General features: G+C 31.9%; 1 protein-coding gene across 2 annotated transcripts in view; it reads right to left on the bottom strand.

Annotated features, from left to right (window-relative positions):
• Positions 1–2,481: 2,481 nt before the first annotated feature.
• Positions 2,482–26,723, bottom strand: part of LOC108915784 (ABC transporter G family member 23) — a 50,606-nt gene continuing 26,364 nt past the window's right edge. The window contains exons 3-14 of one of the 2 annotated variants that reach the window (XM_018721913.1): positions 21,439–21,598; positions 18,877–19,013; positions 15,967–16,092; positions 15,819–15,912; positions 15,391–15,627; positions 12,778–12,884; positions 11,969–12,203; positions 9,599–9,776; positions 7,385–7,568; positions 7,058–7,323; positions 6,842–6,928; positions 2,482–2,736 (exon numbers count right to left, since the gene is read on the bottom strand). In XM_018721913.1, coding sequence (XP_018577429.1) covers positions 2,525–2,736; positions 6,842–6,928; positions 7,058–7,323; positions 7,385–7,568; positions 9,599–9,776; positions 11,969–12,203; positions 12,778–12,884; positions 15,391–15,627; positions 15,819–15,912; positions 15,967–16,092; positions 18,877–19,013; positions 21,439–21,598 — 2,023 coding nt within the window. In that variant the 3' untranslated portion in view covers positions 2,482–2,524. Of the gene's footprint in view, positions 2,737–6,841; positions 6,929–7,057; positions 7,324–7,384; positions 7,569–9,598; positions 9,777–11,968; positions 12,204–12,777; positions 12,885–15,390; positions 15,628–15,818; positions 15,913–15,966; positions 16,093–18,876; positions 19,014–19,167; positions 19,188–21,438; positions 21,599–26,723 lie in introns of those variants that run through there. The other variant, XM_018721914.1, reaches the window with a different exon arrangement.

The raw sequence follows: 26,723 nt of genomic DNA, 5'->3' as shown, positions 1-26,723 counted from the left end.
TTTTTTGGCCATGGATAAACTTAGAGGAAAACTTCTTTATTTGTCATAGAAACATATACTCCGCGGTCAAAATTATAAAGAGTGATTCAGACATAATATAAAAACACTATTACCGTAATGCGTATAAAATATAAAATGATTTTTATACGGTTCAATATTATTTATCTTTATGCCGCTCGCTACGCACATCGATAAAATCTATAATCGTCTATAGACTGAGTTACACTGAACGTCGATCTATATTCTATCTCTGGCATGAGGTCATAGCATAAGCGTAGACGAGGTGTCTAATTCCATGGCTATAATAAATTTATAAATTAAAAAAACACTATAGTTGATTTTATCTTAAAAATACACATCAATTAAGAAATACATAAAAACTGTTCCTTTTACATCATTTAATGTGTATACTGTGTTCACACATCTGTAGGATGTGACGAAAAATCTTTAAACTGAAATTTTTTCATTTTTGGAAACGATTGTTGTGTATTTTTATTTCTAAAAAACTAAGTAAGTCTCAAGGTAAACACATATTCAAAAAACTGAGGAAAATTATTCACAATTAAAATGTATGTCCATACTTTTACCAAGTTTGATATTTTTTATTTAAAAAGTCATAATAATATTTATTTATGGATCAGGTAATAGGTAACAAAATATGTTCCATAAAGTAAAATAATTACAGTAAATAAATAAGCAAAACCCAACAAGTTAAAACCTTTTGTTTCGATTTATAAGTAAAAGTTTTCTTAAGCCTAAATACTAAATTTGAACTATAAAATTAAAACCAATTGCTACCAAATTTTAGAAAGAAGAATTCTAAGAACGTTTAATAAACTTTTTCCTAATTTTTTACAAAAAGATATGCATTTTACCTACACACCATTGAGAAACTGAAAAAATCAAAATAGACGCTGATTGGTTCCAAATTTTGAAATAGTTTATTTCTAAAAATGTTTTCCTAATGAAATTTTTTGATAATATATTATTCAAAAACGCACCTTACCTATACAGAAGATGACTTATTTTTGTTCCTGACAAATAAAAAAATATATATCTTATAGACCATTGATCAATTTTTGGTAAAAGCTCATTGGAAAAAGTGTTAAGAGTTTGGATTCAAAGCAGGGCCCTAGCTAGGAAGATATTTCAAGAAGAGCAATCAAATTTTCTTCCCAAGAATATCAAAATATCCCAAAATATCCCAAATATCAAAATCTTATTTCCAGAAAAGAATATAAATATTTTTTTAAGCAGGGTAATGCCCTTCTTTACCACATCCTAGTGAAGGCCCTAGATCAAAATAAACCTCTTGCAGAGAGTTGAATATGGGTGTAACTTTAAATAGGAGTCAGTTTTTATAATAGTAAGTTTGTGTTCCCCACAATACTAATCTCAAATAATTTTCTTTACATTGAATCAATAGTCGTGTTTTAAACTGCACTTAAATTATTATCTACGCCATCACTGGGCAGTACCCGAACATGGTTATATGTGTATACTTATCAGTGTTGCCTGTTGTTATCTTTTTAATCGAACTGTATGAAACTAACAATGGAAAATAATTTCGTCAAAGCAGTGATTTTAAAGTCACATATTTTTTAAGTAAAACGAATTTGTGTTTTAAAACAATTATTTTTGTTGTTTTATAAAATGTACACAGTAAAAAAATAAATAAAAATACTTCCTAATTCCATTGTTAAAAATAATTTCAAGTTTTGAATAAAAAGTGCATATACTATTTTCTTAAAGCACTGTGTTTAGTTTCTAAATCTTATGTCAATAACCTCTGACATTAACCTAGTTTAGACATAAATATCAATCCACCTGATGTGACATGACAACAGGTCGCTAGACGGTAAAAAAAGAAACTGCCAACATTAGCTCGATAAAATGAGAATGGACGAAACCCCTTCATTTTATTAAATTTATTTCAGTTTAGTCGAAATAAAATTTGTGTAGAGTACTTTTATTTAGTTTAATTTTAATGTAAAATTTAGTGATATTTACTGAAATGTTTAATGTAGTGTACAGCCTTACAAAGTTATTTATTTCAACGTTTAGTGAATCCATGGTGTGTTTGTGTGTCTTCATTGTTAAATTTACATGTAATTTTATGAAAAAAAAATGTAGATAGTTTAAAAAAGACGAGATTTGACAATAATTATGGATCTTATAATGCCTTCGGCTAGCACACGTGGTTGTTTGAGGTTTGTACACTAGCCTGTTCAGTGGCGGGGTATGAATAATTACAAAAAAAAAAATGTTACGAGAAAAACACAGTTTTCATGTCACCATTGGATAATACGTAGGTGCTTATGAATTTTATGTGTTTCTAAAGATTAAACGTAACCTCCGTATAAATATAGCCCCCATTCAAAGTAACACCCTGTAAAAACGTTTTAAAAATGTTTGTTCATTATCATACTTATTAAATTTGACGGGAGACATGGGAAGTGGTAACATAAATGGATATTGCACTGAATTTACTACTAATCTATTAATACAGAAAACTTATGAAAATTTATCGTTTATTTTTAATCAAGTAAACACTGACAACACCAAAGAATATCAACCAAAAGGCGCCCACTCCAATTCCGTGCAAAACTTGCAAATGGGAAATGTTCCACCCTTTGTTGGCGACGTTCCTAAGTGATTCTATTGAAAGCGTAAACGGTAAGCATTTAGCCAGTATTCTCAGTACGGGTGGCATACCTTCGGTTGGCCACATCAAACCTAAAAAAAAATGGAGAAGTTAATTAAGCTATGCTGGGTGGTCACTTTTAAGGTGTACTTCATTACTATCTCCTGATCTAGAAGATATATGGTTAAATTACAAGAAAATTCCTGAAATATCCTGAAGAGAACTGAAAACTTTCTTATATCTTCCACATCTTTTCTATTATTGAAAATAGAGTAGGTAATGAAAATCAGTACGATTCATAATATGCTCTATCTGTTGGAAGGTTAAAACATTTTCCACGCCTACTAGATTCTTATATTTTCACGTTCAGTGTGACTATTTCTCTCTCAAACAGTGGTTTAACTAAAGTTTAATTTTCTTATGGATGCCATATTAGATTTTTGCACAATTAGATGAAACATTAAATTTCAAGTTCACTTATTTACAACAGCAAATGATAATTTCTTTATTTTCAAACAGAAATGTCAAAATTTTCATTTGTTTTTTTTTCATGGCAACTATGATTAAATCAAATAAATCATAAAATTGATGTTTTTGGCCATTAATAAAATCTCCTCGCCTAAGTAATAATATACATCGTTGGATTCGAAATTTCATACTTCATCTAATTATGCAAAAATCCAATAAGGTGTCTATAAAAAAATCAAAAATTGGTTATGAAAACATGAGGATCTAGGAGGTCTGGAAGATTTTTTAACTTTCATCGCAATAATAAAAAAGATATGAAAGAAAGAAGAAAAGCCAAGTTTTCAGTTTTTTTTCAGGATATTTCAGAAACGGCGCACCTTATCTCCAATCTATCTACATAATCTGAAATGGAATGAAAATATGCAACTTTCTTCTATACTCTGCAGTCGAAATTATAGAGAGTGATTCAGACATAATATAAAAACTATTACCATAATGCGTATAAAATACAGGGTGTCCCGAAATTCATGCAACAAAATTTGGTTACAGATTCTTAAGACAAATTTAGGGGACCCGTATTTTTTATTTTTGCCAAGTGGCCCCCTCTTTCGGAGTTACAGCCCCCTGAAGTCCGCCCCTAAGAATAATCTTTTTTTTATATCTCAGAACCCTGTTGTACGAAAATCACTAAACTTGCCACACTGGGGTTTTATGACATGTGGAATCTGATGGTACTACGTTTTTTGGCGGGAAACCCCCTTAAGACAATTTTTCGTAGACCCCCTTGCTTTTGGAGCCAAAAAAATTTGGTCGCATATTTAAATTTCTTAAAAATTATCAGTCCACTAGAAAGCCATTAAATTTAGAAACTTTTTGTCTCTTTATACTTTTTTCGTAAAACGCAATGTTTTCGAGAAAAATGTCAAAATGTGATCGAATGCATATCGTGATTCGCCATTTTCCTCAAAAACATTGCGTTTTTCGAAACAAATATCAAGAGACAAAAAAGTTTCTAAATTCAATGGCTTCCTAGCTAACTAACAATTAAAAAACAATCTTTGTGACTAAATTTTTCTGGTTCCAAAGACAAGGGGGGGGCCACGAAAAAGTGTCTTAAGGGGGTTCCTCGCCAAAAAGCGTAGCACTGTGAGATTCCACATGTCATAAAACCCCTGTGTACCAAATTTAGTGATTCTCGTACAACATGGTTTTGAGATATAAAAAAGACTTCTTAGGGGTAGTTTTCAGGGGGCTGTAACTCCGAAAGAGGGGGCCAGTTGGCAAAAAGAAAAAATACGGGTCCCCTAAATTTGTCTTAAGAATCTATGACCAAATTTTGTTGCATGAATTTCCGGACACCCTGTATAAAATGATTTTTATACGGTTCAATATTATTTATCTTTGTGCCGCTCGCTACGCACATCGACAGAATCTATAATCGCTATAGACTGAGTTACACTGAACGTCGATCTATATTCTATCTCTGTCTTTTGCACTTGGTAAGGAATAGGGAAATTCTTTTTTAGTGGGAGTAAACGGACTTGATGTATCCGTCCTGAGAAACGTTATAACTTATAACATAAGCGTAGACTAGGGGTCTATCTAATTCCATGGCTATAATAAACTTATAAATTAAAAAACACAACTGGGACGTTTTAAAATGCTGTAATAATTAAAATAGATCAAAGTGCTGGTTATAGCAAACCGTAAAAAAATATTAGATGTTATGTTCTATTATCTTTTTTCAATATTTTCTATATCTTGTTGCCTTTTACGCAGACACGCCAATGGATTTTCGTTCCCGGCACGCTTCATCCCCCTTACTAGTCCAAAAGTTAGCGATGAGTCACTCTCTATAATTTCGACCGCGGACTTATAGTTCACCTTAAAAATGAGCACATTGTATACAGGGTATCGCCAGGTAGATGACACAACTCTTCACTATTATTTTTTATTCTAAGGACTCTCACTGATCCATATACAGGGTGGGCCAATAGTGTGAGAAAGTAAAGTAACTCCCTTGTCTAGCCTAGACAACAAAATTAATTTGAAACATACACGGCGATGAGTAAAAATGGGACACGCCAAAGTTCACGTTTTTTAAATGGTACACCCTGTATATTTTTAAACATATGGATTTCCGAGAATATTCTATATATGGCAATATAAACAGTTTATCATTTTAGTGCGAGGTTGCCAAGTTATGTAGAAAATGCTTCGAATTTTGGAAAAAATATGACCTCGAAGAAGTTGTAAGTATTAACTTTCAACTACTAACGTTTGGAGCAAACATATTTGACAGAGTTATAGGCAAATGTTAGGCAAATACTCCTATATTAGCTAATATCGATATTTAATACAGGGCATTTTTTATAATACGATCATTTTAAAAAAGTTCAAACTTTATTTTCTAGAATTTTTCAAATGGAACGCCCCGTATTTTATTGTTCTATTTTATTCACATATCAGTCCACTTCAACTTTTATTAAGTATGTTATACACCTAAAGTTGTTAATTTTTAAGATATAGCAACATTTTTGGAACAAAACTAATTTTTATTATTTTCGGTCGCGCGAAATGTCTTTGGAAAAAACTGTCACATTGTGTCGACTTGTCAGTTCACAATTTATTAATATTTTATTAATTAATATTTATTTGTGGTATTCTGTAAAACAATAAAAATTAAGTTTTTTCAGAAATGTTGCTATATCTTAAAAACTAACAATTTTAGATATAAAACATGCTTAATAAAAATTGAAGTGGACCGATATGTGAATAAAATAGAAAAATAAAATACATTGTGTTCCATTTGAAAAATTTTAGAAAATCAACTTTAAACTTTCTAAAAATGATCGTATTATAAAAAATGTCCTTTATAAAATATCGGTATTAGCTAATATAGGAGCCTTTGTCTAACATTTGCCTATAACTCTGTCTAATTATTTTGTTCCAAAAGTGTTAGTAGCTGAAAGTTAATACAACTTCTTCGAGGTCATGATTTTTCAAAATTCGAAGAATTTTCTGGCAACCCCGTACTAAAATGATTTGTATTGCCATATATAGAATTTTCTCGGAAATCCATATGTGTAAAAATATACAGGGTATTCCATTTAAAAAATGTAATATTTGGCGTGTCTCGTTTTTACTCATCGCCCTGTAATTATCAAATTAATTTCGTAGTTTAGGTTTCTTGATTCTGTATAACTTTTATATAATTTTTTTTCTGTATTATGAGTAACAAGGGAGTTATTTTACTTTCTCACACTAATGGCTCACACTGTATGTATGATATAAGAGATAATAGAAAAAATATACAGGGTAAACTTTCTAAGGCGCAACAAAAAGAAAAGAAAACAAAAGAAAATAGGAATTTGCCCAGTACGGTCTTAGACATAAAGGGTCTATTGGACTTCAGTGATAAATGTAAATAATAAATTAATTCCCACACATGGTCAAAAAATGTGCCACAAAACAAATTTTAGTGAAAATTCAAAAATATCTATCTCCAAATTTTGACCAAGGACTTTTTGCCATTACAGTCTATAGTTCATTATGAAAGTCCTAATATAAAGCAAAGTAGTTTATATAGTAGCGTATATAGTAGTATAAGTAGCATATATAAAGCAAGTTTGTAACATTCTTCTACCCTTTTTTTTCACTTGCTATGAATGAACCATTTTTTATAATACACATATTTCCTAGTGCACCACTAACATTTTTTTAACTTACCGCTGAGCATCATCATTGGAAGAAATATTCCTGTCAACACTGTATTAGCCATAGAATGGTTGACACTTATAACGGAGACCCAAAATCCTAGAAATATATCCGTATTAAATAACCTACCGATTAAATATTACATATCTATCATCTACATTCAAAAGATAAGCGTAAAATTGTTGCCAACTGAAGTGAAATAATTTAATTTCATTAATTAGCAGTTACCGTAAGACATTCCACATAGGCCTTGCAGGAAGACGATGAAATATATGAGCCACATGTACCCGACATAATTCTGTTGAACAATTGCGTAAACAACTATCAACATCTCGAAGACCTGAATCACTAAAATGGAGGCCTGCAGGATGAAGTGGGTGAGGGTTATTTCCAGGGACGTGACTCCTGCAACTATGGACCTGTCCCAAACCCCATCGTGTCTGTCCGTTATAATTATTTGAGACGTCATGATGGCACCCATGAAGAATATTATACTGAAAATAGTTTAATATTACAAATTTCACGTCACCAACTGATTTTTGTTTCAATAATTACGTTATTAAACTGCCGGGGGTCATGTAAGTCACGAACGTGTCGTCTTTTGTTCCAAAATAAAAGTCCATGCGCACCGGGAAGTCCCCTAAACCGGGTATGAAGTGGCAATCCTCAAAAATTGCATTCTGGAAGTCTATGTACAAGTCGATCAACTTGTACTTTACTGTTGCTCCGACCTGCCGATCTGCAAGGCAATTAAAATGACCTTTTCAAACATTTTAGTGACCTTTGTGGGATATTTTTACTTTCAAAAAAAGTTATTAATATTAAAACAGTTTCCAGTAAGTCTTTGCATGCTACAGCTACAGTTATAAGACTGCGATGGCAAAAGACGAAATATTTTAAGTTAAAAGTACCCACATATGTAGATGTCGAACTGCTTGTGTGTCGGTGAGATATAACCTATAAAGTGTCTGTCATATCTTAAATGTCATTGTTACTCAATGCCTACTGAAATTTAAATTTTTTGTGAAAATATCGCTTTTCTTTGTTTTTAGATGGATATCTGGCAAAAAATAACTCTGTGACTTTTATCCGAAATTAAAAAACCAAAGCGTAAATGGCTCCGACAATACTACAATCTGCAATTTACTACTTTTTTTAAAGCCTACCGTAATGACAGGCATTCTGTGAATTTTCTTTAAAAACTTTTAAATTTATATAAATGTAGATATTTTTCCTGAAACCATTGAATATAAAAATACATATCGTCCCATTAAGAAAATAATTGACAATCGCCTGTCATTAAGCTAAAATTTGAAAATAAAAATGATAGTAAGCTCCAGTTGGTAGTATTTTCGAAGCCCTTTTCTATATCGACCAAAAATGGCGGAGTTATAGCTTGCAGACAAAAGTCTTCTTGAAAAAAAGGGTTTAAAGCCATACGTTTCGAAGATACAGGGTGTTGAAATAAAAAAAATACAATTTTTTCAAATATTTCTAAAGATATTTTAAGTAGATCAATGAAATTTGCCTTAGTGCTTTAATTGTCATCTAAAACTCTAGAATTTGTACGCCATTGATTTTTTTTTTGGAAATTCGTTGATTCCTAATTGTATTAAAAAAAAAGAATTTCTTCTATTTTATTCCAAACATAACTCATTTTGTAATTATTTTTTAAAATTTTAGAAAGCAAATCATCGCACAGTTGAATAAATTTAAAATATCTCCAAAACTATGCGATTCACAAAAAAAATTTATAGGATTTTATGTTGAAAACTCAATTTTAGATACAGTAACTATCAAGAATGAAAAAAAAAAACATTGACGTGAACATTATTAAATTTTATTTCAAAATGAATTCTAGCAAATATTTTTTGGGAATACCGAATAGGTAATTTTGGAATTATTTTCAAGTTGTTCAACTGTTCACCAAAAATTATTTTTTTGATACAACTATATAGTGTGGCCCATTTGTTTGTAAGCCATCCTCTGTAAAATCTTCATTGATTTTAACTGAATTTATTTAAGATGTAGTGCTTGATGAAGTGTGTTTTGTGAAGGAAAATGACCGTGATCCCACAAAATCCACTACGTCCGTTTTTAGGAGTAAAATTTTAATATTTCATATTAGGGACTTTTTGAGAAAAATAATATTTACGCCACTGGATTCAGAACCCCCCTAAAACGGGCCAATGCCAAATTTTATCAAAAAATTTTTTAAATAATAATGATTTTGAAGCCAAATAAAAAATTCACAAGTTTTTACTTTTTTTAATTAATTTATTGTTGACATCAAGTTGTCCATGAAGCAAATCAAAAACAAAAAATTAGCATATTTCCATCATTTAAAAAATTATTTTTAAATTTTAAATACATTTGTCCCGAAAAATGAGTATATTTGATATCGACCATTCAAATAAAAAACTTAAAATTTGTATTAAAAATTTGCATTTGCTAATTTAATAAAACAAGTTATGCAGGAACCATCACATTATTTTATAAATACATTTGTCTAGAATTTTAAAAAAATTAGATATTTATCAGGATTTTAAAAGCTGTAAAAGATTAGAAGCATAATTTGGTATTATTAAAGAAATATTGATTTTTTAATTGACCATTGGCTCATATAAAATTAACTATTAACAAGAAAGTTTATGGTCTGTTTTATTTTTTTTTATGAAGATGTATCTTTTCATGGACTGAGTGTTTTTTACGTAGGTATATTATTCCGTACTGTGTAAACACCAACTTTATTTAATTCCTCATACTTACTTGACATATCCAACCAAACTTTAATTTCGCTAAAATCTAGCACCTCGTCGTCTATATCTTTGCCCTTTTCTATCCTCTCCTCGGCCGAGGCTGTGAAGTTTTGCGCTATATAAAGAACACCAACGACTTTCCCGTGCTTGACACTCTCGATTGCGTCTTCCAGATAATTAAAATGAACCTAAAATTACATTGAAAACCACGTTATTGCTAGTTTAGCATTTGCATGTTTCTGCTACACATACAGACATGTGTAAAATAAATCCCAGTGTTTTCAAAAAAATAAATATTTTTTTTTACATGATTTATTAAACCTATTGTCTGAAGTTACTTATTTGTTGCGCAGTTATCGTTTAAATAAACTCATTTGTTTATATTTCCGAGAAATGTATGTAGGTACAAAAGTGGAAACATATACAGGGTGGCCAAATGAAAACGAAACAGAGCCATTTTCACGAACTGCGTCAAAATTGTAGAAAAACGCTCAGACCCGTCGATTTTAGATTAAAGGGGGACATTCTTTGCTGGTATTTTTGACTCCGCCACTTTCACCCCCAGGCAAGAGTAAGCATCACCCCAAAATATTTAAATGGCATTGGGAATTGATTAATATTTCTTTTGAAAGCTCTTACAATTCTCTTTACAACAGACTTTAAATTTTATAATTCCGCCCAATACTTATTAAGAATTTTGATTTTACAGTTGAAACTTATGTACAAACAATTAGTAATGGTAAAAATGTCAGTCATTCGAGTTAAGTACGCCAATGGTATAAATTTAGTATTTCTTGCATTACATTGGTTTTTGGCGATTTGTTATCACTTTCCTAAAAAAAACACAATTGTAAAAAACAGAAATGAATGCTATACACACACAATGAATGTAAAATTAGTGGATTCCAAATTATTTTCTAGTATTATTTGGAAGCGTTGGTTGGTAGTTTATTTAATTATGTTTTTGAAAATTATGCACTGGTTTATTCCATTGCGGAAAGGGTAGATATCATTTCGCTTTACTTTATGACAATAAATGTGCGAATAGGGTAGCTCAGCTATTTAATGAACAACATCAGATCGAGATGTCATGTCAGGAGGAAGTATGTTCTAGAGTTAGTAAAAAAAATTCAAGAGACAGGGAACGTAGCCAACAAAAAACGAGAAATTGAAAAACCTATAGTTAATGAAGCTAGTGAAGTTGTAGTTTTGGGACAAGTTCATCTTGATCCTACATTTAAGTACGAGGCAGCTGGCATCTATGTCTGGGATCAATCAAACTAGCGTACAAACCATTTTGAGGAAGAATAAATCCCATAAAATACATTTAGTCCAGGAATTTCATGAGGATGATTATGACCGCCGTTTGCAATTTTACGAAATAATGAGTGAGCGAGCAGGGAACGATCCACAGTTCCTTTTTAACATCTGTTTTTCTGATTAATGCAGTTTTTTCTTGAACGGGACGGTAAATCATCATAATTGCCGCTATTGGTTCGATTCACACCCAAGAGTTTTTCACGAGGTGCATACACAGCAACCGGAAAAATTAAATTTATGGGCTGGAATTTTCGGTGACCGGCTGGTGGGTCCTTTTTTTCTACCTGATAATTTAACTGGCCAAATGTATTTGCACTTACTGGAAGACGCTATTGACCCTGCCTTGACTGATATTATTGAAAATGTTCCAGAGTATGATGAAGATCATTTGATTTTTCAACAGGACGGTGCTTCTCCGCATTATGTGTTAATTGTCTGTCAGTATTTGGACCAACGTTTTCTACGGAATTGGATTGGGAGAAGAGGCAGCATTGAATGGCCTCCACGATCACCGGATTTAACGCCCCTTGATTTCTTTTTGTGGGGATACCTAAAAAGTAAAATCTATAAAACGCAGCCAGCGTCGCTGGAAGATTTGCGTCAAAGAATCGTCGACGAATGCCGTCGAATCACTCCGGAAATGTTTCGGAATGTGCGCGAACGTTTCGAACAAAATCTTTATTCTTGTATGGAAGCGGGCGGTCATCAATTTGAACATTTAATCAACTAAGAAGTAAGTAAGCAACTAAACATAATTTAAAATTTAAAATGTAAATTTTTTTCAAAGTATTGGGTGGAATTATAAAATTGTGTTGTAATGAGAATTGTAACAGCTTTCAAAAGAAATATTACTCAACCCCCAATGCCATTTAAATATTCTGGGGTGATGCTTACCCTTGCTTGGGGGTGAAAGTGTCGGAGTCAAAGAATGTTCCCCTTCAATCTAAAATCGACGTGTCTGAGCGTTTTTCTACAATCTTGACGCAGTTCCTGAGAATGGCTCTGTTTCGTTTCCATTTGGCCACCCTGTATATATTTTAATCGACAAAATGGGGATTACCTTGGTTATCATAGGGTGATCAAGGTGAGTCAAAAACCTACAGCTCATGTTACTGAAGTGACACGAGCTGAAACTGTAGGGAATGGCCGTTCCGTTTGGGTCAAAATCTGGGCAATGGGTGGTCATGGTTTCATCATTAACTATAGCCAGTGGGATATCCCTCACGTCCCCACCGATGGCAATCATGAAGATGGTAATTTGAATGATCGGGAAAGTCAACAAAAATATGATACCCCTAAAATGTGAAGGCAGATTTACTTTTCGTTTATTTATCCGTTAAAATCGATATAGTAGAGTAGGAATACTTGTTATATTTTAAATATGGAGCTATCATACATACAGGGTGTCCGTTAAAGAATGGACAAAACTTTACCACTAGATTCTACGACGAAAATTAATGGGGAAAAGTCATATAGGTACAATGTTGCTCGTAAACGCTCAGTTTTCGAGATACAGGGTGTTGAAGTTGATAAAAAAAACATTTACTTTAATATCTTATTGGATTACTTCCGAGCTAATTTCGTGAAATTTCATATCCGGGGGGTTTTTGGGATAAAAAAATCGAATTTATTGACGATTTTGTGGTATCTTATAGAGGACCTCATAATCGATTATTAGGACGTTATAAGCGATCATTAGGACTGCCAACGATGTATGCTTAAAAAAATATGTTTGAAAGTTATTTTTGGCAGTCGAATTATGGAACACCCTGTGTATTCATCAATAATATTAATTTAAAATATATTTATTATCTTCAAATCCTCAACTTTTCAGATAATGGAATATAATTTTAAAATAATTAAACTTACGTAACATTTCTGTAGAATTGCTTCCAATTCTTATCCATTAATGCCCTCAGTCTACTTTTATTAAGTGTATCTCCTCCTTTAACGCGCTTTTTCTCTTTGGTCAGCATCTAAAAAAAAACAGTTTTATAATGTACGTATTATAATGAAAAACAGTGACTCTTCAAAAAAAAACAAAATAGAAGAAACAAAATACATTATACAGGCCGTGTCGATGTACAGTGGAACAAGCCGTTAATATGGCGTTGTAGATAAGTTCACTAATATACAGGGTGATTCACAACTTATCCAAAAAAAAATTGGGAATAGATGCGGCATAAGAAATGGAGCCAATATCTTAAAAAAATTTTTGTAAAATCCCTATGGTTTCCGAGAAAAAAATTACATTCAGCCATTACATAGCTGGACAACTGTAGTCCCTAGCGTCATTCGCAATACGCGTGGAGAGCCACGTGGCCTCAGCAACTCCGAATCCTGAAATCCGATTTTACAATCGTCGTTGCATTAGTGTTTACCTGTTATCTGTGGTGTTTACAATAGTTTTTTTAGTAGTTTGTGTCAAAAATGGCTTGCATATATAGCAATATAGTATTGCGGTTGATGGATATCATTTTAATTTATGGTGAAGCAACATTTTGTATTATGGTGAAGCATTTGAGTTATGGTGAAGCAAAAGTTCGTAGAAACTGAGTAAGGCGGCCCCAAATGTGTTTACACGTAGGTGGATAAAATTTTGAACAGTTGTTGTAACATTAGGTACGTCAAATTGTTTTATTATTTAAAACCACAAATTAATTTTATTAATTAAACAATAACGGCAAAAGCAGTTGAATTTGCTGATATAAAATAGGTGCTATAAAATTCTATTTATTTCTTTCCTTGCGAAATTCTTTGTTCTTTTTTATCACACTGCCGCCATTGCGGTCGCATTGTGCGGGGTCAGGTTTTACAGTGGACCAGTTTCCAGTGCCGTGCAAAAGTGTATTTTTAAATCATTTTCGAACTGCCCTCTTTTATTTTTTTTACAAAATAATTTTTTTTGATAAGTACTGAATCACCCTGTATGTAATACAAATAGATTCTACACTGAGGAAAACATTTCCTTAAAAATAAAATTTCCCTCCCTAAAATATTAGAGAAAATGTTCACACCCAATTGAGGTAAATATTTAATTTGTCTGTAATAGTAAAAAAACGACTTCCAATTGGGTACAATAAATGTATTTAAAAAATTGTAATACGCTAGGCACAGAAATTAAGGGATATTAAAAAAATCCCAAAATTTTGGGTGATTTTCAAAGAGCTGTAACTTGGAGGGAAATGGTCGTAGAGAGAATAAAAAAAAAGGAAATTTAAGCTTCAGGTGTCGTTTTCAGATCTGCATTTTAAAATTTTTTAGCCTCAGCAGTTTTTGAGTAACCATAAGAAAATCAACGAAAAAAAAATTGTAAATTTTTGTTTTTTTAAATAAGGCTTATGGACTTCATCATAAAGCTCTTTTAGATAATTTAATTCTCTTCAATTTGAGCGGTTCCGAAGCCGAAATCCATAGATCTTGTTTGAAAAAGCAAAAATTTACAAAATTTTTTTCCGTTGATTTTCTTATGATTACTCAAACTGTCGTATTTAATAAAAAACGTCTCTTGCATTTTCTTCACACAATAAACCATTTTCGAGTTAAAATTTTTTCTATTCGTATTTAATTTTAAAATAATTTCTAATAGGTTTTAAAAAAATTAAGCAGCAGTAGAAAATGAAGCAGATTTAAGACAAAGAATCATAAATGGATGTCAGAAAGTCGGACAAATGCCAGTAAGTTTGAAAATGTAGAACAGTCGTTGAAGCGAAGGCTCGTTGCTGTGTTGTTTTCAAACTTACTGGCATTTGTCTGACTTGCTGACATCCGTTTATGATTCGTTGTTTTAAATCTGCTTCATTTTCTTCTGGTGTTTCATTATTTTTTTTAAACCATGAAATGGTACCTACTAGAAATTATTTTCAAATTAAATATGAACAAAAAAAATTATAGGTAACTCGAAAATAGTTTATTGTGTGAAGAAAATGCAAGAGACGTTTCTTATTGAAAATATGACAGTAAATTAAACGTGCCTATTAATTTTTCTGAAAATCCAGTGACGTAGTTTTTACGTGGATTTTAACGACAAAGCCCCTGAGCCTCCGAAACTGGTCGACAGATTTAGACAGACAGATAGATTTAGACAGATAGAATATATCGAATTATTGCCTTTAATTATTTACATCATTTCCCCAAGTTTCGTCAATCTACGTCAAACAACTTCAGAGATAATTGAAAAAATGTGATATTTTTCAAAAACTTTAACGCTCTCTATCTTGGAAACCAGTAACTTTAGGGCCCTGGTTTATTAAGTCTTTTGTGCTTAAAATGACCCAAAATCACCCCCTCAATTTATGACACAGACTTAGGATACACCCTGTATATCTTTTTTAGAATTTATGACTAATTTACTAGTTCAACAGCACCATCTCTAGATATTGGACGTATTTTTCTATTTCAACGTTTGCTATTAAGAAATCTAAAAGCTAGTAACTGGTAAAATCAGACACAATAGTTTACTAAAAAAAATAGAATACATACATCTGTGGAGCCGTGAGCGATGTCGAAAGTAGCTATGCTAGTCGTAGAGGGTGCGTGCGCAACAACAGAATTATTTTGATCGTCGGCAACAGGATAATTTAACTCGTCCAGCCGTCCTTCTTCTTGTCGCCTGCTGAGTATGAGGAACACGTCTTCCAGTGTATCCGTGTTGAAGATAGAGAGCAACCTGTTCGGAGATTCTTCGGCTAAAAGTCGACCTTCTCGCATCAAACCAATCTGCACAAGACAATATCGTTAAAAAATTATATTTTGCATGTTTCGACGTTATTCAAAAACTTAAAGAAAAACTATAAAGTATAGTTTTTATTTTACTTGTAACGTTGCAATAAAAGGAATCAACAACGTATTGAAAGGTTCTCCACAAATATCTGAACAAAAATTATGTGTCAATCTTTAAAAAGCCTTACCTTATGCGCCTGCCTGCACTCTTCTATGTAATGCGTGGTTATTATCACAGATACCATCCCTTTGGTCGTGATCTCTACCAGGTGATTCCAAATCCTGAAACGGAAGTATTAATAGAAACGAATTTTATAGGCAAGTAGAAAAAAATACCTGTCTCTTAGAACTGGGTCTACGCCGACTGTAGGTTCATCCATGATAAGCAGCTCGGGGCTATGCACCAGGGCTGCAGCAAGAGATACTCTTCTTTGCTGGCCTCCGCTACAGTTTTTCAAATATCTGTAAATTTCAAGGACAATTACTTTGAAAAATATTAAGCTAAAGCTCTTTGACATTGGCATCTAGGTACCTATTCCTAAACAGTAACTTCAAAAAGCTGTTAATGATATTGTAGGAAATAACTACTCTGTAGACTGAAGACCCGTCCGGCAATATTTAGTAAAGATGTTATATCCCTAATGTTTATGGATTATTTAAGTGTAGAGCGATTTTTTTTAATTCCTGGATTCCAAATGCATATTCAAAAAGAACCTCTATTCCAACATTTTCTTTAAAGTTTAAAACTAACGACATTGTGGAAAACAACTACTCTGCGGTTTGTAGTCCCGTCCAGCATTGAATTATTAGATATCGATGGTGTAATTAAATGCTGGAACGCTGTAGACAGCAGAGTAGTAGTTTGCTACAGTATCATTGGTTAAAAGCTTTATTTCACCTACTGCGATACTAGCCATGGGTTCTCAGTATCTACAGATTAGTAGGTCGCTCTCTGTCTGTAGATACAAAGCAAACTTTGATCACAAATTATAAAGTTATCGATATCTATTGTGTTTGTTTGTTTCTTGGGAGAACATAAAGTTTTTTTATAGTACAAGTCGACAGAAAGTATTTCTTCTCTAGGAAAACCATGAAAAATACCATAAAAAGTCGTAGACAATTTTTATAGGGCTGTACTAATTTATTCATCCAATTTAAACATAGTGAACCCTCTAACCCGTCACTGGTTAGCTGCCTGTAGAGAATATTAAGTACCAATTTTGGTTCAATTCCCTTAATTATATACATATATATTTTTTAATTCTCTTTGTACCTCGAAAAGAAAAGGAATTTGGAATAATACGGAGGATCTAACAAAAAATGTCGAAAACAAACGCGTTTACAGTATTCCTGTGTGAGTGTAATAAACACCATGTCGGCTATGTTCAAATAGTAATGAATAAATCTTTAGAGGCAGGTTAATTGATTTTTTATTTGGCACTTAATATTTAATATTTCCTGATTTAAATCAAAGCACCATAAAACTTGTATCATATTTCAATTTCTTGCTAGTGACCTTGTTTGTAAGGCTAGCAAGAACCACAAAACATAAAAATTGCGAGAACCAGTAAAATAATGAAATAATTGACTCATCGTTGTTGCCAAAATTACATTTTCAAGGGAATTATATTGATATTTTATATTTTATGGTATACAGTACAGACCACGGCGGAGGTGGATGTGAGAGAGGGCAAGCAATTTTTTTCTGGATTACCTTCAGTACAACTCGCATAATAAAAGTGTAGATCCGTAGGTCTGGGCGAGGCCCGGAACATTTTCAAAATTGCAAAAATGTTGGAAGAATATTGAAGAGGAAAAAAGTTTTAGAATTGAATTGAATATACTGTAAATTAAAAATGTTTAAATTGATGAAAAAAAAGGCAAAATAAGTTATTTTGGATATTTTTTTTTAATATTTTAATTGTTCCGAGGGCATTCTGATTTTGGTAAAAAAAACTTTAGAGAATAATAAAATAACACACCAAATTTCATTAAAGTCGGTTAGATAGTTTTCGCAAAATAATTTTTTGAAAAAAATTTTGAAAAAAAATTCTCCAATTTTCAAAATGTTGCACAGCCTCAAATAAAGCATCTTTATTCTTCTAATCGGTTGATTAGGACGGCCAGTAAATTTTTGAGTTAACACTCTATTTTTATTTTTAAACAATTAGACTACATTTATCAATTTGCAATTTAGTTTTTTTCAAAAATTATAATTTTAAAGTACTATTTTTTAGTATTGCAAATTGATAAATGTAATCTAATTGTATAAAAATAAAAAAAAGTGTTAACTTTAAAAATTTACTGTGACCGTCCTAATCAATCGATTTCAATTTTTCAAAATTTTATTTGAAGCTGTGCAACATCTTGAAAATTCGACACATTTTTTCAAATTTTGTTTTCAAAAAATTATTTTGCAAAAACTATTGAACGGATTTTAATGGAATTTGGTGTGTTGTTTTATTTTACCTTAAACTTTTTTTACCAAAATTAGAATGCCCTCGGAGCAATTAAAATATTTTTAAAAAATTATCCAAAAATCTTTTTATTATTTGAATTTTTTCATCAATTATTACTATTTTGCAACATCGGTAATAAATTTAAACATTTTTAACTTGCAGTATATTGCGCAAAATTCAATTCTAAAACTTTTTTTCCTTTTCAATATTTTTCCAAAATGCACAGTTTCCAAGATATAAGTAAAAAACTCAGATAAAATAGGTATTTTTTTAAATTTTTTCAACACTTTTGCAAATTTGAAAATGTTCCGGACCTCGCCCAGATCTAGGGATCTACACTTTTATTATGTGAGTTATACTGAAGGTATTCCAGCAAAAATTAGCTTGCCCCCTCTTAAATCCAAGAAGTGGGATATTTCGACAGCTCCGATCTGAACAGACTACGTCTGCATTTAAGCATTTGTTCAGTGGCAAAAAAGCATTTCTTTAACGTTTTGTTATATTGACGAGCAAATATTTGTTGTTTGTTTGTTTTTGCGCCGTGCATTTGTTTAAAAACGTATATGTAAATATTATTATAACTAGGCTTAATACAGTAAATCAATCTTTTAGTTGTCTCCATATGAAAATTAAGTTTTGTCAAGTAAAATTTACGAGGTAAGTATGAATGAGACAACAAACTGTCTTGAAATTAGCACTTTCAACTAAAAAGCCGTGAGAAAATCCTTACTGTTCAATATAATTAAGTAGAAAAAATTAATTACAAATATTTTACAAATTCACATACCTTTCGTCTGGTGGTAGTTCGAGTAAGTTGTGTAGTTGATGATATCTTTCATTAATCGATTTCTCGTCCATATTGAAGATTCGTCCGAAATAGAAGACGGCATCCTTTACTGTAAATTCCCCCACAAGAGCTATGTCCTGGAATATTAAAAAACACAAGGTGGAGCACTACAATGTGTCAAAAATAAAGGAGATTTTTCAGTCAAAGTTAAAAATGTTTTCTTATATACATTTCGCCTCGAGACATTCATTTTTGAGACACAAAAAATAGTTAAGTATATAATGCTGTTACCTTTATTTAAATTATGTTATTTCACTAACGACTAAAAAAAATAGCCATTAGTTACTAAAATTTGAATTAAGTCACTAAAAAACAATCCATAAAGCGCTTACAAAACCGCAAGTGTTGGAAAAATAATTGTAAACGTATTTTTGCTAGCTTAAATACTAATTACATACTAATAATAATACGCTTCCATTTTTGAGCTTCTTTCTGTTTATTTTTCAATGAACTAACCGTTTTGACTTATGTTTCAGTGGCGAGTAACAAAGATTTTAAATTTAAAAATAAGAGAGACATAAGTTTACCAACAAAATAATTGTGCATTTGGTGATTCGAATACGTTGTTAAAATTTCTGCTTATTTCTGACACTACTTTTTGAGGTAGAGAGAGTTGAGGTTTTAAAAAATTTACTTTAACCAAATTACACAAAAAAAGCATGGAACATTACTCAAGAAGAATTTATCTCTCAATCTTATCTGACATTTTTATTTTTGGATGTAGCATAAGAAGAAAATTTCATTCATCTCATTGTCAGTGGTTGGAAGAGATCTAAGCGTCAATTGAAACACTGTACCTAGACGCTCATGACTATATAAAAAATTTTGTTATCGGCTTCAGCAGAATCGTCGCATATTACTGAATTATTCATAATTCAATTTAAAATTTAAATCGCGATGAGTGATGAGTTATTAACGTCAATTTTGCTTTAACATTTCTGTACCGTCGTTTAGCCAAACATTTCTTTCGTGTAGTGAATATTAAAGTAACAGTAAGTATGGCCTTTTTTTCCGCAGTCTTCGTTCCACTTTTATCCATGACATTATATTGTCGGATATATCCAACTCCATTACGAGACATTCATGTATTTTATGGCTCTATTAAAGGAAAATCTAATTTTTGAGTCAGTCTAAAAAGTTTTTGTATATCTAGATTTCTGGTGTCGATTTCAATTGATAAAATTAAAAAAAATATATATTTTTAGTTTATTTGAACTAGAGAGTAAAAAATACCAGATCCAGTAATAAAATAAATGTTATTTAAAAAGGGTACATGATTGTTGATCATAATTTAAATGTCAAATCAGGACCAAAATAGAAAAAATATTAAACTGACAAATATTGATCCAACCATAAAAATGTCCAACAAATAGATATGGATATGTCAGAGTATAAAAAATGAGCTTGAAATAGTAACAATTGTAGCATATTTCAGTTTTTTTGTGTACAGGAAACTAATTTTGAGCTCTTATCGAATAAATATTTATATTTTTATTTTATGTATTACGTAAATATTTATTTTTAATTTGTAACATGTTTCTCTTAAGGGCGCCATATTCTTTAAATAGTGTTTTCCAAAAAGACAAATAATTTCAAACATTTAATAACCGAATAATCTAAAGCTTATCAAATAATAGGAACGTTATGTCATGCCACCTGAGTATTTTCAAAGACGCCGCAGTAAAACGAATAAACAGGTGCAAAAAAACGATCAAACCATCAAGGTTTTAGGTACTGAAATCTACGAAAATACTAACTTTTTTATATATAACTCTACATGTAAATATTCTTATAACATTTACTTGCTTAGTCCTACGTATAAAATAGTTTACTTTTATTTATAAGTACGTGAAAATAATTCTTAAAATGTGGGGGAGCAAACACATGTTTTACAAACACTTTTTTTAGTTATTATTTTATTTGGGTAAATTTAAATGGTACCAATGAATAAACAAAACATCAAGGTTTTTATTTTTGTGCTTACTTTTGTTCTACACGTTTTACTTTTAGAGATTTCAGTACCTAAAAACGCCAGAAATTTCATTATTTCCCGGCCAGGGATATGGCCACCTTAAGCTATAATCAACATTTTCGAGAGATTTGACATTCCGGTAAAGTTAAATAAATAAATATATCGTTCTGGCCATTTCAAAAATCGATTTACCACAAATTTTGCCGATATAAATGAAGAATACATTTTTTAAAGAAAAAAGAGTATCTAAAAATAACTTTGGGATTGATAGCATCAGCCAAAAAAAACGTATGTTGAGGTTAGTCCCTTTCTGAACATCTTATAATAGTAAAAAGTTTATTTTTTATATTAAATCATGGAGCCTTATCTACAGCACACTAATTTTATATCGAAGGTTTTTTCAAAGTTGGAATCCAAAACATTAAAACATAAAAAATATATAGGAAGTTCTGGTGTTATTTTGACCTCCTGTATATGCTCCCAAAAGACTAGTATATACTTAGCGGACACCCTGTATACCTAACGCTTACCTGAGGCATATAACCCACTCTTGGTCCTGGAACACCACCACCTGGTTCACCAGGTTTTCCTCCTAAAACCCAGATTTCACCCCCATCGATCTTTTTCCTTCCCACTATACTACTCAGCAGGGTGGTTTTACCACAACCGCTTGCTCCTAGCAGACCATAACTAAAAATCGAAACCGGAATTAATATTCAGCTAATCTCTAACATCACTAAGGGTATATGAATTTATATTTTATTGATATTTGTTTCATGAAAAAAGTATAAAAATGTTTGAATATAGTTTATTTTTTACAGCTACACTACTTTACTGAAAAAATAAATTGTACAAGGTGCATTTCAAAGTAAACAGGACTTTTTAAAAATAAGAACCATAAAAAGTTTTAGATCGTCGACCAGAATGTTATTCAGGATGTCGGTACAAGCCTTTTGGATGCCTTCCAAGTCCACAAAACACTTTCCTTTCATCGGCAAATGCAATTTTTCGAAAAGGCAAAAGTCGCACTTTGCCAAACCAGGTAAATACGGGGAGTGGTTGACACTTAAGATACGATTTTTAGTCAAAAAATCGAACCACAAGTGTCGATCGATAAGATGGCGCCTTTTTGGACAAATACGATGCACCAAACCGCTTCAAACCGCCAAGAGAGAATTGTGCATTTCCCAAACGAGATTTTTTGGGTTTTGAATAGTCTGACACCTTCCACTCGTCACTTTGGTGCTTGATCTCTTGAAAACACCGCATTTCGTCACCAGTCACAATGTTGTAAATTAAGTTCTTGTCCTTTTTGGCCTCCTTGATAATGTCCTTCGAATGTTGAATTTTGAACAATTTTTGGTAGTCAGTCAACTAGTGCGGAACAAACCGGATTTTTTTTTATATGATTTATGGTGTATCTAATGAAATTCAAACATATGAGCTAACGGCAAATATAAACTTTATAGTGACCGTAAATAGCTCAGTATATGACGGTTTTTAGGTCCGAATTCTTGACACATGCACCGATTGACGTGAAATTTTAACAGTAAGTGTGCTTTCACCCTGAGGTGAATGCCACCCCTTCTCGGGGGTGACAATGAAGGCACCCATTTTAATCGCAAAAATCAATAGAAGGATGAATTCTAAGCAAAAAGTACTATATAATGTTTTTTCCAAAAATTAAAAATTTTCCGAGTTATTTGCGATTGAAAATGTTGATTTTTCATCTAAAAAGTGCATGTTTTTCAACCATTTTTGATAAATAACTCGAAAACTTTGCGTTTTATCGAAAAACCCATATAAAGCAAAAATAAAGTTTTTGAAATAACGAATCTATTCGTTATTTTGTTGATTATCGTAGATGTAATAATAACCGAGTTATCACTCTATAAAAGTGATTGTTTATTTTTCGGAAAGTAAAATCGATCCTTTTACCGTAAAATAGTGGCGAAAGAACAAATTTTTCGAAGAAAATGAATATAACCTTTTTTAAAGTGCTTGGAAAGACCTTTAAAATGTTTTTTTTTTCATAGCTCAAAAACTCGCGGAGTTATGATGAAAATAAAATGGTCATCTCATTTTTTCGGAGAAAAAATCAACAATAAAATCTATGGCTGAACCATAAAAATAGAAACTAAGCGTAATCCATGTACAGTGACTTTATTTATGTACCAATAAGAGGCTCTGCAAATTTGACCGGTTTGACCGTAGAATGCCTAAATTTAAAAAAAGTTTGAAATAACGAAAACAGTTGGAACAGTTGCCAAAATTGTCCTCCAATCACGAACCAAACAGAGGAAGTCGAGGAAGATAGTTCTTTAGATGATATGTAAATTTTTGATAATAAATTATAATTCTATAATACACAAATAATTTTTATTTTCCCTTTCACTAATTACATAATTTAAGTTTCGAGTTTTAAGTAATCTCGTTGAATTTAGTAATGTATCGTTGAGTCTTTTGAAGCAGGTAAAAATTCTTCAATTCCTCATTAAGGGTTGTTTTTAAGGGTTGAAACGTTGTAATAAATCATGTATTATTTCATAAATAGTAAAAAATATTTAATCCTTCATTATTGCTCCGTCAAAACATTTCAGAGCCGCGAAAACTAATTTTTGTTTTTTTTCCCTGATAAAGGGTGGATTTTAAGGGTTGAAATGTAGCTACAAATCAAAAATTATTATTCAAAACATAAAAGAATGCTTATTCTATTGAGATAACACTTACATCTATGGTTTTTACGTTTTTTGCAAGTGTTTTCACCCCCTAAAAACAATAAGCACACATTATGGATATGTATCTTTTGTAAAGGAGGTACTTTTACCGTTGTATACTGGACTACAAGTGATAAGTACAGAAAATGCGATAACTGCATTGAAGGTGAAGGTTAAAGTAAATGCCATGTGCAGACTATAAAACTCATATATGTAGACGCAACTCGCAGAACTCATCGTTTTCGAAATCATAAAACGACAATGACACTAAATAAAATTATTTTGATCCAACAAGAATCAGTGGATGATTTCTTTTGTTGGTTCAACAGTTCGTTCAATAAAAATGTATAATCCTATAGAATTTAAAAATAAATTGTTTCTTTGTATCTATAAAAATAATTAATTGTACTGGTTTTGTTGTAAGCATCTACGCGTTGTCAAAATTCATAAAAACCTGATTTTACATGCTATAAATACTGTGATAATATGCTAATGTATTTAAATACATTCTAAAATATTGAAATTGAGCAATAAACAATTGGTACCAATTCAAAGAACAATGGTTTTTTGGGTAGTTATGCGGTGGCCTATGTACCTAGTCACCGACAGTTACAGTATTACATTGCATTTCGTCAGCTTTAGTTAGGAATCTTTGATCTGCCCTTGTTTTCGGACTAGGCTCTGTGGACGCCAAAAGTTATTCTCTGGGCACAAATCCCGCTAAAAGCATAGGTAAGCGATTACAGATGACTTGCAACGCCACCAAATTTTCACCGATGTTTCGAAAGTTTCGCAATATGGACGACGCTATTTTTGAAAAATGAAACATTTCCAAGTATTACGTGATTCGGACTGAGGTAGCACCATATCGTTAGAAATCACCAAAATGAGACAGGCCAATAACCCTTCCAAGACAGCCAACGTTCCAAGACAGGCGGTTTTTGAAGAGGCTAAATTTTAGAATCCAGCAGATCCAGCCTAGAGTGTGTACGAATGTCAACCCGAGTACCTTGCGTTAACCAGGGGCATGACTGGTACGTGTAGTACGGCACGAAATTTAAAGTTGCATTATATAAAGCAAATATGTATTTTATCAATAAATCCAATTTTTAATAATTCAGAACATTGTTAAAAAAATTTCACCAATTTTGCGAGTGCATTTCTCCCTGCCTAGACCTCAGTTCTAGTGCCCCATCCAGCCAGGTATTTTCTAATCCTGCGGTGAAGATCCCAAGGGATATAGAGAGCTTTTAAAAGCTTCTCAAATTCATAGGAGGCCTGCACAAGGTCCAAGAAGCTTCCAGGTACTCACAAGGGATCTTAAACCAGTACTAGACAAGGCAAAATCTAAAAGCCAGGAATATAGACATCAGAGTAACCATACTCGAAGTGTCCTCGAGAGGGGAGCTACCCGAAAATCCCGTTTGCCTCTTTGCCGCGAGAAGACGAGAGTGCACGACAGGGCATCTTTTATACAACAAAATTGAAAATATTGATTGATTGATTGAATATTAATATTATGGCTCAAATAATTATTTTTTTACCTATTATAACAAGATGCTGACAAGCGAAGGAAAAAAGAAGTGACCTTACGTCAAACATTAATTATTTCGAAATGATTAATGTTTGACGTATAGCCATTTTTTTTGTCTTTTGCTGGTCAGTAACGTTTATTAATATGTAAATATACTATTTTAAAACATTTACTAGTAAAACTATGGAAAAGATAGGAAAAATTTAACGTGGTCGAAAAGACAGTCTTGTAAAGAAAATTTTATTAAAAAATAAAGTATCAGTGACATTTTTCCGATTTTTATTATCATTGGGACAAAACATAAAGTTATAAATCATTTAATTTATTTGATCCATACAACTACCACTGTTTATGTTTATAGTCCATTGAAAAGTTATATTTGGGGTTGCAAAAGTCAGAGCACGCAATTTTATTTTTTGGATGTCAAGAGGGGGTTAGTGTAAAGTTAAATCCACGTTTGTGGGGTCGCAACCCTTGTGCATCGGCCGCCATCTTGTAAAAAGGGCTGCGAATGGTTTTTACTACTACTTACTATATCGAGCAAACTATTCGTCGTACAGAAAATTTGCAAATACATTTTTTGTTGCAAATTAAATTGTCTACAAATTTGGTTCCGTAACTTTTAGTTAAAAATAACAAAGTTATTAACGAAAATAGATAAAGATGTGGGAACAAATTTTCTTTTGGTCGTTATAACTTTTTTCTGGGCATTTTACAAAAAAATTACATCAGAGCATTTTGATACAGGGGTTTTCAAGGACTAATTTCCAATACAAACTTTTTTCAAATTTTATTTATTAACTAGAAAGGTAGGCAAACTTCGCTGACGCGAAGTTTGACCTTTCTCTCGGGCCTTCGGCCCTCGAGCCGCGCTGCGCGCGGCCCGAGCACCGCTCCGCGGTGCTCTCCTCGCTGGTTAGTAAATATAACATTTTTTGAAACACCCTGTACTTTAGTTTTTAAACACCCCGTATATAAAAGTTTAATGAGAACGTTTTTCAAAAAAGAGTAGGCCCCGCTCGGGGAAAGACTAAGAAAAGTTTCTTCCAAACTTCCAAAAAAGGCATCTGGTTAAATGAAAAAGGAAAAACCTAGTCCACCTGTGTCAGTTTTATGAAACACCCAGTACATAAATTGCAAAAAACATGTGGTTAGTAGGGAATAAGATTTTTCATAAAAATATTGCAGACTTCAGTACAAACTGTAGAAATGGAAACAAATATACCTAAGGAAAGTTTCGTTCTGTTGGTAATTGGATCAGTTTTGTGGAACATCCAGTATAAAGATTCAAAAAGACACCTGGTTAATAAATATACAATTTTTCATTCAAAGACTCTAGTAAATAAAGACAAAGTTAAAAGTGAAAAAGGAAAAAATTGCCCGTAATTCAGCAGATGTGGGTCAATTTTGTGGAACGCCCAGTACATATATAGATTTTCTAAAAAGCGGCTGGTCAATAAATATACAACTTTTCATCAAAAGATTCCATGAAAAAATTAACAAAATGAATAAGGGAAAATCTGGTACACCTGTGTCAGTTTTATGGAACATCCTGTACATAAAT

The sequence above is a fragment of the Anoplophora glabripennis genome, unplaced genomic scaffold (assembly GCF_000390285.2).
Source record: "Anoplophora glabripennis isolate ALB-LARVAE unplaced genomic scaffold, Agla_2.0 scaffold1372, whole genome shotgun sequence".
Classification (NCBI taxonomy): Eukaryota; Metazoa; Arthropoda; class Insecta; order Coleoptera; family Cerambycidae; genus Anoplophora; species Anoplophora glabripennis.
This window is presented reverse-complemented; position numbering and strand designations above follow the sequence as displayed.